Source organism: Nuphar pumila, chromosome 3 (genome assembly GCF_984573655.1).
Source record: "Nuphar pumila chromosome 3, dmNupPumi1.hap1.1, whole genome shotgun sequence".
NCBI classification, from domain to species: Eukaryota; Viridiplantae; Streptophyta; class Magnoliopsida; order Nymphaeales; family Nymphaeaceae; genus Nuphar; species Nuphar pumila.
The window spans coordinates 125187617-125206345 of NC_143251.1; the positions used below are offsets into that span (position 1 = coordinate 125187617).

The 18729-nt window shown below is 35.6% G+C and overlaps 1 protein-coding gene across 1 annotated transcript in view; it reads right to left on the reverse strand.

Annotated features, from left to right (window-relative positions):
* The window catches only part of LOC149843636 (RNA helicase family protein), a 91933-nt gene that overhangs the window by 56359 nt on the left and 16845 nt on the right, over window positions 1-18729 (reverse strand). Inside the window, exons 4-13 of the mRNA XM_089999980.1 lie at window positions 17255-17344; window positions 16952-17031; window positions 6059-6128; window positions 5862-5947; window positions 4415-4484; window positions 4150-4245; window positions 3009-3114; window positions 1134-1180; window positions 964-1047; window positions 836-889 (exon numbers count right to left, since the gene is read on the reverse strand). Coding sequence (XP_089856106.1) covers window positions 836-889; window positions 964-1047; window positions 1134-1180; window positions 3009-3114; window positions 4150-4245; window positions 4415-4484; window positions 5862-5947; window positions 6059-6128; window positions 16952-17031; window positions 17255-17344 — 783 coding nt within the window. The remainder of the gene's footprint in view (window positions 1-835; window positions 890-963; window positions 1048-1133; window positions 1181-3008; window positions 3115-4149; window positions 4246-4414; window positions 4485-5861; window positions 5948-6058; window positions 6129-16951; window positions 17032-17254; window positions 17345-18729) is intronic.

Sequence of the window (18729 nt, forward strand, 5' to 3'; positions counted from 1 at the left end):
CTTGGTAAGAATGCTAGCAAGTTGATCTTGAGTTCTCACTAGGCATATTAAACATCCCCTTTTCAATTTTTATTCCCAGTGAAATAGCAATCTATTCCAATATGCTTTGTGACTTTGTCCTTTCATGATACACTGACTTTGTAAGAATAATATGGCAGATTGGTCATCACAATAAGGGTCAGGAATAGAGCACCCTTAATACCCATTTCATTTAAAAGTTGATTTTATTTGTATTCCTTCACAAGCACTTTGAGTTATAGCCCTGTACTTAGACTTTGCCTAGATGTAGATACAACATCTTGTTTCTGGCTCCTCCACGAGACAAGGTTTCCACCCACAAAAGCACAAGAACTAATGGTATGTCTTGTATTCATCTAAGGATCTGGCACAATTCAAATCTGCATATAACTCCACATCACAATGGTTATTGTTGGTGTAGAGAACTTTTTTTCTGGAATTCCTCTTCAAGTACCTCAACTTCCTTTAAGAGAGTCTCTAAGAGTACCGGTAAATTTAGTACATTGTGTGCATAATATAAAAAGATCAGAGGACTGAAGGAGTCATTTAGCAAACCTACTATGTTTTTCATAGTTCAAAGCTACAACTAAAAACAGTAGAGACAATCACAAACACCTCTCTCAGAGAAAAAACAAAATTCAAGTATAGAATCAGATAGATGAGAAACAAGTCTTAAATCACTAAAAAGAAATAAAAAGGCAATTACCCTCTAGGAATACTTCATTTGAACTTAGAGAGCAGATCACAACAGCTGAGGAAAAAAGCAAATTATACCATCGGAAATGTTTGAAGCATAATGAAAGAGATACAACCATACCGGGTTATAATAACGCTGCTTTGAAAACCCACTATCCACGACATACACCACCCCCTACATCATCCACAAATGAATCACAGTATACCATAAATACCGAAATGGATGCTACGTTCAGTCCATTAAGGTACCTCAAGTGTCAGTGAAGTCTCTGCAATATTTGTTGATATTACAACTTTACGTTTTCCCCTAGGAGTGGGAGAAAATACCAAGTCCTAAAATTAAGTAAAAAGCATGAGAAGTTCGACAGGTGATTCTGTAAAAGGCTATTAACATATTAAAATCAAATGTCAGCAATGACCTGGTCAGCACGTGAAAGGCCAGCATATAGGGGCAAAATTACAAGTCCTGAAGTCAAACAAAACTATCAGAATTTTGTCCAACTTTATAAAATAAAGGAAATCAACTATGAAATTTCCAATATCCTTTTATTCAATCACAAGCCAAATCAGTCAAAGGTAACGATCAAACAAACAAGCAGCAACACAGACAGGCAAATAAAGTATCAGAGGCAAAATGAGCAGAGTTTCAACAATATTCTATACACTCACCCTATGAGAGCAATAATAATTTAGAAATATACCTAGACCTTTTTTTCCAACAAGAAAGCATGGCAAGGGGAAAGAGTCCCAACTCCCAAATCACCAAAACTGGGTGTATGAGTAACATCAAGCCCAGAACCTTCTAAGTATAGTCATTCCTATGCTTCAAAAAGGAATAAGACCATAGAGGGGAAAATTAGACTTATTACAACCTATAATTGTCAACTTCAATAATCTTAACCAGAATTGTCAACACTTCCTATATGCCACATCAAATGCAAAGCACATTCCATTTAATCTCTTTTTCATCACTTAATGGTCTTGAGGCAAGTAGCTCATGAATCACAGAATATCCTACTCGAGATTATGTTTTTACTCCCCCCATTATATTCCTCATGATATTTCTTCATATCAACTTTAAATACGTTCTTTCATAAGTCACATATTAACATGCATGCTTCTTAGGTGAGTTTCCCATAAAGCTCTTAAAAATTAAATTCATTATGATACCAAATATTTTCTTCCCATGCAAAACATCTTTGTCTGTTCACCCATTAAACTCATGAAGCATACATTGTATTTAACACTGCATAGAGCATACATCTCTGTGCATGCGTATGAGTCACCAATACCAATAAGGCAATTAGTCAAGATGCTCAACTTTTTGTAATATTAAGTGAACCTTGGTATTAAAAAGAAAAACTAGTTTTTGTAATATATCATCAAAAAAGCAGAAAAATATGTTGAACAGGTTGGAAGACTGAGGAAAAATAAAAATAAATTTAATCAAACTGCATAATGAAGTAAAAAAATTGTTTTATGTAAATTGCACAGGATTTTCAAGATTTCCTCAAAAGAATAATAGTCCAAACAATGTGTGCCTCACTTGATTATTATTCATTAACCACACACACACACTACTGATTTTCCTAGAGCTTGGATAGGGTAATGTTAAGACATACACAATAGACTAATATGTTGTCACAAAATGACACGGATCCCAATGCACTCCGGATTGTGTCCCATGAGCCAAGAATACAATATAGTAAAACACACATTAGACTAATATATATATACACATATAAATATATGTATATATTGTACATACATATACAATATATATACATATATACACATAATATTATATACATATCTTAACATATGCATGTCTATCTGCTTGGGGAGAAAGCTAACAAAGTGAGTAGCCACTAGCGCAGGTACTTTAGAGGCATCCCCCACCTTTGTATGTACACAACAAGAAGTTTCAATCAAAACATCCCTCATCGAGACAAACCCATCTTTCATGCACCACCTGCCTGATCTAGACTGTCAACCTGACCAAACTTCTTCCAGAATTCTTGAGATATTATGTGTCTTTTTCTAAAGTTCCAGAAAATGGGACTAGATCTTCCAAAAAGGTAATGTTTGGTGCTCATCAGAAACTCAAGTTATTGAATTCCAATGCGAGGTTCAGTAAATTCATCAAAAATAGAAGTAGTTAGCATGAATTCGGGAACATGAAATTGATAGGAACAAAATAATTAACCACAATAAACTGAACAATTAAACTGCTAAGCAAGAGAACAGTTTAACAGGGAAAAAGGATAAAGCAATACATTTTAGCAAGCACCAACCTGAAGACCGGTTTCCTAAATTTTGAGATTCTTCATTAAGTAACTCAACTGCTGCATCAATATCATCTTGACCAGTAAGGAAGACCAGAATATCACCCATAGGTTCCTTCAAAGACCACGCAGCAGAAAAAACCATCAAACATTTCTAGTGAGAATAACTTAACAGAAAACTAACAATATCAGAACAGTTTTCCTTTTGTTAATTTGGAATTAGCAAAGAAAAACAATAGAGGAAAAATCTCACACTGACTACAAAATCCAATGCCAAAGAACCATGGCCACAAATCTACTAACAGACAGACGGAAATTGTGCACAAAACTTCATTCCATTACTAACAAAAGCAAGATCAACCACTTGCACCTTTAAATGCATATGATATTTATCTTAGACTCATAGATCATACTTGAAAATTCAAAGAGATCACTTTCATGCCTGATAACCTAATAATCCCTAGGAACCTGGAGTTCTTCATGGTGCCCTATGTCACATAGGTGTGGGTGCGGATGTGAGTGCGGGTGCGGGTACGGGTGCGGTGATGCGGCACTTTAAAAAAACTTGGGTGCGGGGAGTGTGTGTGTGTGTGTGTGTATATATATATATATAAACAATTTTAAGTTAACACTACATGTATTTGTGTGCATTTATGTATTTATATATATAATATAGATAAAAATGGACTTGATTAGGGTTAATTGAATCTACTTTTGGATAGAAATGGGCCTCAGTGTGGTTGACTTCACCTAACACAAAGGAAGTTGTGTCCAAGTGTCGCACCCGCCCAGGTGCGGGTGCGGTGCCAGTTAGAAGAGTCTGTGTGACATAGATGGTGCCTCAATGACTGATGAACAAGTTTGAAGAAGGGTCTGAAGCAGGATTTGACTTAATTGATAACTGAGGTATGGAACGTGATGGCTTGTACCAATATGACCACAGAATGATCATTGCAAGCTTCATCAAACAACACAAGTTTGTTGTACTCAAGGCTGTGGAAACCAAGATTGACAACTTAGATGATTGGCCAATAGATTGCTTGGAGAATTCTCAATTGTGTGTGGACCATACAGCACATAATTCCGTGGACCAGTTGGCAGAGTTTTGGCAGGGGAAAACTTATTTACAACCAACTAGAGTGGCCCATACCTTGCCATGAATAGACAACACCGTTGAAACTGCTTCTTGCAAATAATTAGAAGTAGGCGCCTGAAGAAAATGAACTTTCACATCATAGCCTCGGCCCTGAAACAAATAAGTGGACCTTTAGTTTGTATATACATATATATAACACAATGCCTTTATATATACATATATATAACACAATGCCACCTCAATGAATGATTGTATAGTATGCACATATTCAAGTTAAGGATGCTAAAAAAGGATAAAAAAAGGAAACATCACAACAAACCTCGACAGAGATGATAGCTGGTTGCTTACTAGGTACACCATCCTGGCTTTCATGATCACGACGCTGTTTTCTAGTTAACAAGAAAAATAAAAAAGGAAATTGTAATTAATTGTAAACCAGAATTATAAAAGGAACCATCCTTTATCCTTTGAGCAAAAACAAGAAATTGTATTATTGTAGCACAATGATGAAAGTCATCCTTCAACAGTACAGAAAATAAAGGTGAAAAAAACGTAAAATAAAATGAGCAATTGCTCCTATTCTAGTTAACCCACTGCAAACATTTTCTTTCAAAATGATTCCTGTGAAAAGTTGAATGAATACTTGAATTATCCAATGTATATTGTGGTGCATTTGAGCTTTTATCATAAAAAAGTTCTCCTGTTTTAGTCCAGCCAGATGTACCACCATGCCAATGACGGCCGCCATCTCCAAATGCATGTCCATTGTTGCCTTTAGTTCTTGCCCATTTGGCAATAATTGCTCGTTCTAAAATAGTAATTCTTTTATGCCGCAAATTCCATTCAGACCAGGCAAGAGAAAAAATTTCACCGAAGAATGGCTTACACATATTTTCCAGTTGAAGGCCTCTTCATTTTGAACTATGTTATGGCTTTACCTTGTGCTACTAGTCAATACCCAAAATTGGCACTATTGTTTAATAAGCCCCCCAAAAAACAGGTTGAAGGGGGTTGGCGCAGTGGGGTGGGGCCTTAGCTGCTAGAAGGGAAGTCAAGGTTCGATTCACATGGAAGTCGCCCATCTACTCAAGCCAATGTGTAGCATAGGCCCCGGGGGCAAGGGTCCTAGACTCGGAGTCTCGGAGTTTTACACTGATGGCATGATGATCATAGGCATGGCAGGCTGAGCCAGTGTGACCAGGTCTTCGTGCCGGGTGCGGTTTCTTCGGGTTATAAATCCAAAAAAATAATTGACGATATACCTATCAGTTTAACACTCCTTATAAAATGGATAAAAGACTGAGCTCCATTTATCTGTTCAAGTTGGAATTCAGTTATTCAAAGCCTAAATGAGCCAATGGAACCATTGACCTGCCCATCATAGATATTTTCTGTAATCCAATTATTTCAAGCAAAACTTAAGAATCTAATCACTGGAAACAAAAGGAAGAGATGCAGAAAGCATACAGTTAATAGTGAAAATGCAATGCACAGTTGTAGACGACTGAAATTATTGGACAAAGTACACATGAACATGTGAAACTGTATGTATGGATACAAACTATCAGCACCCTAATTTAGATGCCATATCTCATTCCAGCTAGGACAGCCTACCTAGACAGGCTAAATGAAAAAGTATCCCAGAAGCAAGCACCAAAAGAAGACACCATATCAGTGTGTAGTGCCAGAAATCAATCCAAAATACTGAAAGGGCCCTAGGAGAACAAAAGTGTTGGATATGTTGCATCAATTCGAAAAGAATAGACCTGTTAGAAAAGAAATTTGCGATGGATTTTGCTTCAATTGTAGCAGATGAAATGACCAGCCGCAGCTCAGGCCGACGACGTTGGATCTGGGATAGCCATGCTAATTAGCTTTGATCACAAACAAATAGAGCAGTTATTAGACATAGTACCAAGTACAATAAATACAGAACCGAAGGAAAGTTACTTATAGTTCACACCTTTTTCAAGAGCCCCATTAACATGTCAGTAGAAATGCTCCTTTCATGTGCTTCATCCACCATTATTACACTGATTAAAAAAAAGAAAATTAAAGATGTAAAGCGCTGCCTTTCCCATACTTAATTATTTGTGGAAAGAAAAAGAACGCTTACTCTACAAAGCTATTCACTTAATATATTGGCAGAATTGATTGTGAAAAGCTTTGAATTTTGGCAGAGTTAGTCATGAAAAGATTAAAATGCTTGAAGTTAATTCATACTTTAGCCAAGTAATCAGAAAATTAAACTGTCTCAGAAAATAAAAGAATAAATAAGCCTTTAAGATCCCTAGATTAAAATGCTTGAAGTTAATTAATACTTCAGCCAAGTAATCAGTGAATCAAAGTATCAAACTGTCTCAGAAAATAAAAGAAAAAATAAGTCTTTAAGATCACTATCGTGCATGAATTTCTAAAATGATCAAGACAATATAAAAAAATGCACTTTCTCCATCTTTCTTCCTGCAGGTTTTTCTTTTCTTTTCTACCTTTGCTTCTTTGGTTAAATGGAAGGAGGTGAATCTCAAAAGGTTACCAAAAGATTTTCTAATTTAACACAATAAAGAATAAATGCTAGTAATTCAAGAGGGAGGACAGAGAAGCGGGGGAGCATTTTATACATAAACAATAGTTATCTATCAACACTTAAAGTAATTATGTACATATACTATGAAAATAAAACCAACTTTAGGGTATGAACCATTGTAAGACTCTTAACAAGGCTACAACAAAATAGCATTTTGTTGCACTAAATTATTGTTCAAGCTATCCCATTTTTTTCATGTTGCTATTTAGATCATTCGATAGAGAAAATATTTCCATCCCTAAAGAATCCTTAAATACTTTTGAAAAACACCAAAAGTCCGTGAAGAGACACTAAGCATCTTGCGACATCTTATTCTTCAAGAAAAGATGCATGTAAATAGGCTGGATACTATAAACCAACCACTAACAAATTCCAATAGTACATTAGCCACTTATACATAAAAGGTCATCCACATGTACCAGGCTTCCACATAACAAAATTTTGCACTAATACAAAAAAGATTTGCATCCATGTCCTGTTAAGGAAAAAGTTTATGATCCACAAATATGAGATGGCTACATAGAAACCTTTATTTTTCATGATGATGTAGAAGATGTTAAGATATTGAACCTTATATATATACTGAAATATATTTTGTATGTAAACTGAAATACCGATCAGCTATGTCACAGGGACTCGGCCAACTAGGTGCCGCACCCGCATCGGGTGCGGCACCCGGTGCGGTCAACCTGACCCTGGGTGCGGTCAACGCACCCAAGATCATTTATGTCCAACTTTTGGACTTTATATATATATAATATTTTATATTTTGGTCGCACCCCCGCACCCATGTGACATAGCCCATCAGGGATATTTCAGTCATTTTCTTATTGCAATAGGGGTTGGCCCATTAGGGGCTGTTTTTGTAATTTCTGTTTTATTTTTTGCTTTTGTTTTTTTGTCTATTTATTATGTCATGCGACTGTTGGGACCAGTCGTTGGGCTAGTTCCAACAGTCATATTTATGATCGTTGGGTGACCTTAATGGGCATGTAGGCATTAATAGGGATGGATTTGAGAGTGTCCATGGAGGCTATGGTATAGGAGAAAGAAACGAAAGTGGAGAAAGGATTTTAGATTTTGGTTTGTCCTATGATATGATCTTAGCAAACACTTGGTTTAGGAAGAGGGAGTCTCACCTAGTAACATTTAAAAGTGGGGTTAATACGAGTCAGATAGATTTTTTCCTACTTAGAAAAAGAGATAGGGGTTGTTGCATCGATTGTAAGGTTATACCGGGAGAAAGTGTAGCTACACAACATAGAGTCTTAATTTTAGATCTTAGAATTAGACAATACCGCAAAAGGGATAGACATATGATAGATCCTAGAATTAAGTGGTGGGCACTGAAAGAAGCTAAACAAGGAATGTTTGTAGAGCGGGTAATTAAGGAAGTTGATTGGTGTCTCGAGGAGGATTCAGAATCAATGTGGAATAAGATAGCGGGTGGTATGAGAAAAGTAGCTAAGGAGGTATTTGGTGAGTCTAAAGGCGGTGCACCACTAGGTAAGGATACATCATGGTGGAACAAGGATGTCAAATTAGCTATTAAGGTTAAAAGAGAGTGTTATAGAAATCTAAGTAAGAGTCGTGATAATGAGAATTTGGAGAAGTATATGATAGCAAAGAAGGAAGCTAAAAAAGTTGTTCGAAACACGAGGGCTAAGGTATATAAGGAGGTTTATGACAAGTTGGATACCAAAGAAGGCGAGAAGGATATTTATAGGCTTGCAAAGATGAGAGATAGGAAATCGAAGGATTTCGGTATGGTTAGATGTATCAAAGATGAAACGCAAAGGGTTTTAGTCAAAGATGAGGAGATTAAGGAGAGATGGAAAGATTATTTTGATAAGCTATTTAATGATAGTCATGCTCAGGATCTTGGAGACTTCTCCATTCCTTTTCATGAGATAAATCGTGACTTCATGCGCAAGATTCAAAAGAAAGAAATTGCAGAGGCTTTGAAGAAAATGAAATCAAGAAGGGCAGTTGGCCCAGATGGTATACCTATCGAGGCTTGGAAATGCTTGGGAGAGAAAGGTTTAGAATGGTTGACAAATCTTTTTAACTTGATTTGGCGAACAAATAAGATGCCTAATGAGTGGAGGAAGAGTACTTTGGTGCCTTTATATAAGAATAAGGGTGATATACAAGATTGCACAAACTATCGTGGTATAAAACTCATGAGTCATACTATGAAACTTTGGGAGAGGGTGATTGAGTCTAGATTGAGGAAGGTTGTCATGATATCGGAGAATCAATTTGGTTTTATGCCTGGAAGATCAACTATGGAAGCTATACATCTTCTTAGACAACTTATTGAAAGATATAGAGAGAGGAACAAAGATTTGCATATGGTTTTTATTGATTTAGAGAAGGCATACGATAGAGTACCTAGGGACGTTCTCTGGTGGACAATGATGAAGAAAGGTGTTTCTCTCAAGTACATTAGTATAATTAAAGATATGTATGAAGGAGTAGTAACCAATGTCCGCACTTGTGGAGGGGTGTCAACCAATTTTCCGATAACGGTTGGGTTACATCAAGGATCTGCTTTAAGCCCTTTCCTATTTGCGATAGTGATGGATGAGCTTACGAGATCAATTCAAGAAAATGTACCGTGGTGTATGTTGTTTGCTGATGATATTGTTTTGATTGATGAGTCTAGAGCTGGGGTTAATGCTAAGTTAGAATTATGGAGACAAACATTGGAAGCTAGAGGTTTTAAGTTGAGTAAGAGTAAGACTGAATATATGGAATGTCGGTTTAGTAAGCAACGAAGTAGTGATGGGAGTGTAGTGAAGCTTGGTGAGCAAGATATACCGGTGAATGATTATTTCAAATATTTGGGATCCATCATTCAAAAGTATGGAGAAATTGATGGAGATGTAAATCATAGGATAAAGGTTGGGTGGATGAAATGGAAAAGTGCTACTGGAGTGTTGTGCGATCGTAGAATGCCATTGCGGTTGAAGGAAAAGTTTTATAGGACGACTATTAGGCCCGCTTTACTATATAGTACGGAATGTTGGGCTGCCAAGAGACATCATATTCAAAAAATGAGTGTAGCTGAGATGCGTATGCTGAGATGGATGTGTGGAAATACAATAAAAGATAAGATTCAGAACGAGGAGATACGTAAGAAGGTAGGCGTTGCACCCATTGAAAATAAGATGAGAGAGAATCGTTTACGGTGGTTTGGACATATTCGACGAAGGCCTAATGATGCTCCAGTTAGAAGGATGGAGAAATGGGAAAATATATTAGTTAAAAGAGGTCGGGGTAGGCCTAGGAAGACATGGATGGAGGTGATAAGAAAGGATATGAATGCTTTGAACCTCACCGAGGACATGGCGTTGGATAGAAATGATTGGAGGAAAAGGATTCATGTGGAAGACCCAAAATGAATTTCTTTTTTGGTTCATATCGCTGACCCCAATTGTTTTGGGATGAAGGCGTAGTTGTTGTTGTTTGTTGTTGTTGTGGGGGATAGTCCAACGGCTAGTTGGAGTCTTTGGACTCCCCCTTTGCTCTATCTTGTGCTTATAAATAGGGACCTTCTCTATTGTGTAAGTTAAGCTTTTCTAAGCATTTTGTTAATGAGAATACACTTATATTTTTTTACTTGTGACTCTCTTTGTCAGTTGTTAGTGTGTGTCGCCATTGTGAGAGTGTGTTTGCTTCATAAATGACCACTTTGTATTTGTATTCCATTATTGCCTTAGTGGAACTCTTTTGAGATTTTGTTGGTTTTATTATCAGTCATCGACATTGAGAACCTTGTGAAGCCTGTTTGTGTGGACGTAAGATCATGGATCGTGTGATCACAGGCACATGGTGTCCAAAAAAACTTTGCTTTCATTCTCTATCTTTTTCTCTTCATCTCTTCTCTCCATTTGTATCTATGGAGGATAAATGAAAAGTCATCGTTTTCATTGTTTTTCATTGTTGTGAGACTCAATGACAACTATGTGATGTGAGCATCTATAGTAAAATACAAAATTTGGAAAAAAAGGTCTATGGGGTTTAGTGGATGGCACCGAGAAAGAACCAAACCTTATGCTCACCAAGAATGAAAATAGCAAGTAGCACTTCAAGGAAATGCCATGAATAAAGCTGATATGAATAAAGTTGTTGCCAATTACGAAAAAGAGATAGAAGGAGTGGAAGATGGGTCATTCCAAAATCATTAGATGGTTCATTAATAGTGTTAGACAAAAAAAGGTGGTCTAGTTTGGCAAATTTTGAGTTTGCTAGTGAAGCTTGAAAATATATTCAAAATATGTATTCCCTAAGATATATAACCAATGTATGTTACCTCCAAAATAAATTGAGGACCATAACTAAAGAACACATAAGTATAAGAAAATATTGCAATGCTCTTTCTCTTCTTTGGGATGAGTTAACTCTCCTAGACCCTAAGTAGCATTGTTCCTAGACATAGAACTCCGTGAAAAACAAATTAAAACAGAGCACTTTCATCAATTTGTAAATGTGCTTAGACCCGATTATGAGGGGGACTAAATCGGCACTCCTTCATAGATGAGGTGTTTCTTCCATAGTTGAAACTCTAAAAGAACTAAATATCGAAGAAAATAGATTGAAGAACCCCTTCTCTATCAAAGATAAAGAATCGGTGACTCTTATGTCAAGGCCCGAAAATCACACAACAGTCCACAAGCCTCTACATTTTGGAAAAAATACAAATGACTAAGATTCCAAAAAGAAAATCATGTCATTTTTGTAATGAACCGGACCACATCAAGCCTTTTTGCATAAAAAGAAAAAGAGAAGATAAAAGAGAAAGAAAGTGGCTTCTATGGGGTCATCATTTGAGAAAGGTGGGGTAAATAAAGGCTCCCAAAGTATTGGAGACATATCACTTGCTCAACCTATGAAAGCACCCCAACCACTATTCAAAGGCCAAACTTTTTCTTTTTCCGATGTGGTCATCTCTAGATGCATGAACCCCATTAAAACTTCTTGGATTTTTTATTCTGGTGCTTCTTTACATATGATTTCTAATGAGTTTGTACTATCTGAATGTCACATTAATCCCAATGATTCTCATGTTTCAACTGTCGATAGAACATTTTTAAAAATCAAAGGTTTTGGTACTTTGGAAAACTCTTCTAAAAATAACCCAAATTTTATATTTCAAACATTAGAGTTGTACATAAACTAAATCTATATCCTCTATCTATTTCTCAAATTACTGACCACAGATGTACCACCACTTTTTCATCTAGTGGTTGCTTAATGCAGGATCTCTAGTTCGAGAAGCAGAATAGGTGAAGTCATAGCAGAGGGGACCCACTACATCGACAACTTAGGATTTTTCAATCAAGTTTTTTATAATTTTGTTGAAAATGACATTGAAAATTGCCATAGGAGATTAGGACATCCAAGCATGTCAAAACTGTATTTGTTTCGTTTTCTTGAAAATTGTAATGAAAAAGGTTTGGTTTGTGAAGATTGTATTTTTGGAAAAAAGAAATATTTACCTTTAAGACCTAGTCATTTTGTTTCTAAAGAACCATTTGAGTTAATACATTCGGATGTATGGGGACCGGCATAGATTATGTCTATAGGAGGACTATCTTATTATATCATATTTGTGGACGACTATAGTAGACGCGCATGGATTTATTTTCTTAGACTCAAATTTGAATTATCGATTGTTTTCAAAAATTATATAGTTATGTCAAAATAAATTTTAAGCCTCCATTAAAATCTTTAGATCCGATTTCAGATGAGAATTTTTTTTCAAATGACTTCAAAAAATACCTTGATCAACAAGGGATTATTCATCAAAGATCTTGTCCATATACATCACACGACATAACATTGAAATCACTAGAGCGCTTCTCATATCCAAAAATGTTTTAAAACGTTTTGGGCCGAAGTCGCCCTTACGGCGATCTATTTAATTAATAGAATGCCTTCAACTATTCTTGAAAAAATTGTTCCTATTGAAAATTTGTTTAAATACCTCTCGATTATAAAAGATTAAGAATCTTCGGTTTGTAAATGTTTTGTCCTTTCTAAAAAAATGATAAGCTTTCCATGAAAGTCATCCCTTGTGTTTTCTTAGGCTATGCTGAAAACAAAAAAGGATATAGATATTATGATATAGAAAAGGGCAAACTCTATGTTTCAAGAAATGTGACTTCCTAAAAAGGAAAATGGTTTTGAAAAAAATGAATCTAAAAAACCTTGTGAGTACTCCTTGTTTGATTTAGTTAAAATGCACGATGGTGATATTGTCGGGCATTATAATTATATTGTTGATAATGTGAATGGTAATAATGATATTCAAGATGTGCATGAGAGTGGCAATGATGTCATTCATGATGCACATGAAAATGATAATTATATTGATATAGTTGAATCTCACAATGAAATACAAGTCTATTCTAGTCAAACTCGAGAGGTATTCCCAAAGTCAAGAGTTAGATCATCCTAGTGTAAGAGGATCCATGAGAATATCTAAGACACCTAGTAGGTTAGTATCCTATGAATCATTTAAATCTAATCATAAAGCTTTTCTTATTGTAACGACCTCAAACTGACCCTCGATAAAATGCGAAAATTTTTTTTACATTGTGAAAAATATCGCAGAGACCCAGGGCACATTATAGATTTAATTTACACAACCCAACAATCATTCCAGACATAATATAAATCAAATTATGAACTGAAATTGAATTTATTCAAATCAAACAATCCTTACTGAGGGTTCACATAGTTCCCCAAAACAAAAACAAAATATCTCATATACATCAGAACCTTTGCCACCAGATCATAACCCTCGTGTCTTCTAGCCGATTGGTCTCTCCGTCACTTAATCTCAGTACCTAAAAATGATTTTTAAAAATCTGGTAAAAACCGAAGTTCTCGTACGAGACCTTCTTGAAATCTAATAGTAAAAATTTTAACATAAATCAAATCAAACACAAGTTTAAGGGGGCTCAACAACCATTTAGAATGTTTTGCATCCAAAAAATCTTAACCTATTATAGTCAGGTTCTTTTGTATACAATATTTCAAAAGGCGAAATTTTGTTTAAGTTTTAGGATGGAAGCCGATTTATGAGATAGACAGATGTAAGAGCCGCTTCGGCCCAAAAAAAATTTGGAATGTTTTGCGAGATAAGTAGGGTTCGAGTGGTTTCAATAATATGTATGTCTTTTCTTTCGGCTAATCCATCTTGTTGAGGCATTTTCAGACAAAGATTTTTGATGGAGAATACTATAACTTTCAAGATATCTTTTGAATTCATTAGAAAGATATTCTCCTCCAGAGTCAGTTCTAAAAATTTTCAAGTTTCCATTAAATTAATTTTTGATCATCACATGATAAGTTTTGAATGTCGTGAAAACCTCATGTTTGTGCTTAAGAAAATATATCCAACAATATCTAGTGTAATCGTTAACAAAAATCACATAATATGAAAACCCCGCTTTTGATAAAATAGTTGTCGATCCTCGTACATCCGAATGGACAATTTCAAAAGGTCGTGTTATAAACATAGATCTTAGATTGAAAGGTAAACTTTTCATATTTCCAAGAGTACAATCATTACAAGTAAAAACACTTTTACAAAGATGTTTAACAAAGAGTAAATAAGAAATCTTAACAATGTGGGATGTCCAAGCCTTTTGTGCCATATATTAATATCTTTTTGTTGGACAACATTACAAAAAAGATTTTTTGAAATTTGGAGGAAGTCGACATAGTATAGATCTCGGCCTTCTCCAATCAACCTCACAGACCGACGATCCTGTATCCAACATTTATCATATGAGAATTTTATATCACATCCATGGTCCGAGAGTTGAGAGATTTGAAGCAAATTTAAGTTTAATTTTGGTATAAATCTATTTTTTGGGATAAAAATTTATTGTTTTTCAAAGTTTCAAATTCCTTTGATTTCAAGAGGAGTTTCATCTGCGGCTGAAACAAAGGATGAAGAGGGATTTTTTGAATATTCGAAAAAAAAAATAAATACTTGGGGACATATGAAAAGAGGCACCTGAATCTAAAAGCCAAAAAGTTTTATCGGGAGGAGAAAAAGTGGACTTGACGGATCCAAAAATTTCCCCTTGAGAAGAGGTTGAATAAAGTGCTTTCACAATTTGATGCAAAGAGAGAGCTCCATTGAAAGAGGATGAGTATTCTTCCTTTTGAGGTTGAGATGTGGTAGTCATGGCTATCAATTTCTTCCACTTTGGGCACACCGATTTGATGTGTCCCGGTTCCTTACAAAAGTGGCACACAATTTTGCTATAATATATTTTTCCGCCTTGCCCACTATTTTCCCTTGCTCCTTGATTTTAATTTTTGAAGTGAGAAGGTTTGTAAGTTCTCAAATTGTTTCTCGGTCTTGAAACGGCATTAACACCTTTACTTTCTTCTTGGTTGGAAGGTGTTGCAATAACACTTGGGTTATTTTTGCTTATACCCATACGGGTCTCTTCCCCACTTAATTTTGTAATTATGTCTTCAAGAGAAGGGGAAGTAAAAGAGGACAGAAGAGAAGATCGTATTTGTTCAAAATCGAGTCTAAGCCCATTTAGAAAGTTAAAAAAGTGATCATCCTCCAATTGTTTATGCCTAAGCTCAATGGCTTCTCCACTCCATGTGGGCTAAAGCATGGCAAGCTCATCCCAAATAGAAGACAACTCCGCGAAATACTCACTAATAGTCATTTCACTTTGTTGTAGGGGTCAAGGCCCTTTTTTGAAGATAGTACTTGTGAGACAAGTCCTTTGATGTGTACATTTTTTCAAGATATTGCCATGCTTGAGAAGCTTTTTTGAAATTGATAATGTTGGCATTGATTCTTGTCTCAAATGATGAGAAGATCCATGATAGGATTTTAAAATTTCTCATCTCTCATTCCTCATGTTTCTTACTATAGTCTTCAAGAGCCTTGGTTCTTTCTTCTCCTTCAAGAATCTTTATTTCTCATTTTTCCACCAAGAAAATCTTTGGTTCCGGTTCCGGTTCCGGTATTTATCCTTGGACATATCCCCAAAGCCCTTTACCCTTGATATGGGCTTCCATATAAACGGCCCAAACATGATAATTTGAACAATTGAGTTTGAACCCAAAAGAGGAATGAGAGTCTTTTTCCCCATTTGTAAGGAAAAGAATATAGAGTGAGAGAATTCTTACCACCAATGGGTTTTTAAATGTGGTATGATTCTCACGATATATATTGTAAGAAGTCTCTGCGCCGAAATTCAAGAGAAAGGTAGATGCACGACTTTCAAGGCACACGATGAAAAAGAAGTGGCACACTATCCTCTTTAATAATAACCTCGGCTCTGATACCATGTGAAAGTGTCATCAAAGGAGACACTATGATCAAGACAATAAGTTCTTGATGAATGAAGTGTGCACGAAGGCACAATAAGAACACTTGTGCACAAAGGCACCACCCACAATGGCTCACAAATGCACAAAGGCATAAAAGAATAAGGAAAACTTTATTGAAAAATTAATGGCTTTGACTCAAAACCTTAACCAAATACAAGAGGAAAGGCGAATATTTATAGGGCATTAAAAGAGCCTTGGAGGGGCTCCACATCTAGTCATTGGAAATGTAACCGTTAGAGGGGCCCAACGACTAGAGTGTAGGCCCCCCAAGGTACATAAAGTACAAAAAATAAAAAGAAAGAAAAAGAAAAAATAGATAAAATACAAACATATTCAAAAAGATGAATATGCGTAAAATAGAAGAAAAGACTAAAATACCCCTATGGTTAATACAAAAGGAAATATATATATTTGTATATATATATATATAAGTAGATAGATACATGTACATATATATGAAATATATATGTATATGTATCTCTCTTATATATATAAAATATATATGTAGGATTACAAGTTATGGAATACAATTTAACACATACATGGTGCAGTCTATCAATTGTGAACATTCTAAATTTGAATTTAGATTAGTCTTTAAAATCTAACCAAGGGTTTCGATCCTGAGAAATATAAATCAAGATATTAAGCATATCCTAAGTACTTTATATTCCCTTGTATTCTCATTCCCAAACAACTCCGAAGATGTGTAACTGGCAAAAGATATACTGATCATTGCGGCCACTATATAACTGTAACTTGCATTGGTGGTGGATTAGGTTGATTTGCAGCAGCCACTACCAGTTTGCAGCCTTTACACTACTACATACACATGCTTTTATGCAGCTAAGCGTTTTCATGACTGGAGTAACAAACTCCGGTACATACCTGTATTTGGATAGAAGAGGATCATCCATCATTTCTCTCAGCAGCACACCATCTGTCAGAAACTTTATCATAGTCACACCCTACAAATATAAAGGTCCAAATTTTTATTTCAATGCACCATATATACAAAAATATTAAGATCCAGATTAAACGAAATCCACTAAGCATGCATATTAAAGTCTTTAACATCATCTGAAAATGCACATAAAATACATCAAGAAATCATAGGTAATCTAGCTTTATATCCTTAAGATAGAAGATCAACTTGTATCCACCACATACAAGTTAAGCAAATAGACATACCGACTTTGACACATTCTCGAAGCGAATTGTGTAACCAACCTCCTCTCCAAGCTTAACGCCCACTTCCTCAGCCACCCTTGAAGCAACCACCTAATTGGCATGTTTAATAAATAGAAGATAAGATTACTTTCGTGAATTGGAGAACATTAATTTACAATGTTAAAAGTTGTCAATACTGCATAAGTGATATTCTCTAATGCCTGTCTTGAGCTACACTACATTATTTTATGGTTATAACTTCCCAAAAAGTGCAATTTCACTCATCCAGAGGCCATGTGAGAACTGAGAAGCAAGGTTCAATCATCATGATTAAGTACTCTCTCCATCCCTTTGTGATTACATTTACACCCACGCCTTCCAATGGAACAAAAATCAACAGACAATTTTAGTTGGAAGGGATAAAAATGGCATTGCATGCAAACATGCCTCATTGATAATCTATTTGGCTGCATCAAACTATAAAGGATTTTTTCCATGGGGAAGATAGAAGAAATACTAATCTTAGGCTCTCAGCATTCAGTGAAAAAATCAGTAATATACCTCATATGGAATAAACTACCAGAACACAGCCGAAAACAAAGCAACGAAATGACACTTGCTTAGACCATTGTGACTAATAGTAGGAGTAAGAAAACGCCAATTAAACCACCTTTGTCCAAATGTACCAATACTTAATGCAGTGGTTCAAATCTTTAGGAGCTGCAAATCAGCAAATAACAGTGCAACCATATCAAGACCCACCCAGGTCGCCCGAGTGGTCGTGAGCATGGGGAGAAGGTTTCCCAGGTTCGACTCCCACCGGGTGTGCAGGTGCATTTCACTGTGGGCTCCATAAGGGCTTGGGTGTCAGTGACCCAAGCCCAGATATTACGGGAACTTTGTGATCAAAGAGAAAAGAAAAAAAAAAGTGCAACTTTATGTAGGTGCAAATCTCACTTAGTATCAGGTTCCACTTCAGTCAATTGGAAATCAAAACTGATTTTTCATCTCAATACTCTGAAGGGTTCCATCAGTGTTGTGAAAAGCGTTGAGGCGTAGCGAGGCGCTCCACCAAAATCTGAGGCGAGGCGTAAGCCTCGAGGCGTAAAGCGTAAGCCTCAAAGTTTTTTTTTTAAAAACTTAAAAAAACTATAAAAAAAAATATCTAAAATTATAAATAAATAAAAAAATCTTTATTGATGAAGCAACAACCAACAGGAGATAAAAAATCTCAAAAAATAGTGAGTTCATAAAAAATAATAGTGAATGAGTTCATCAAAAACAAGACTTTAAGCCTTAGGATTTTTCTTCATAAGCTTGAAAATACAACACACATATCTCCAATATTTAAGCCCAAACAAGAATAGTGAGTTCATCAAAAATAAAACTTTAAGCCTTAGGATTTTTCTTCATAAGCACAACACACATATCTCCAATATTTTCAAACTATCACAATGTTTTAGCAGTATTTTCATGAAACATTATTAAAGTATTTT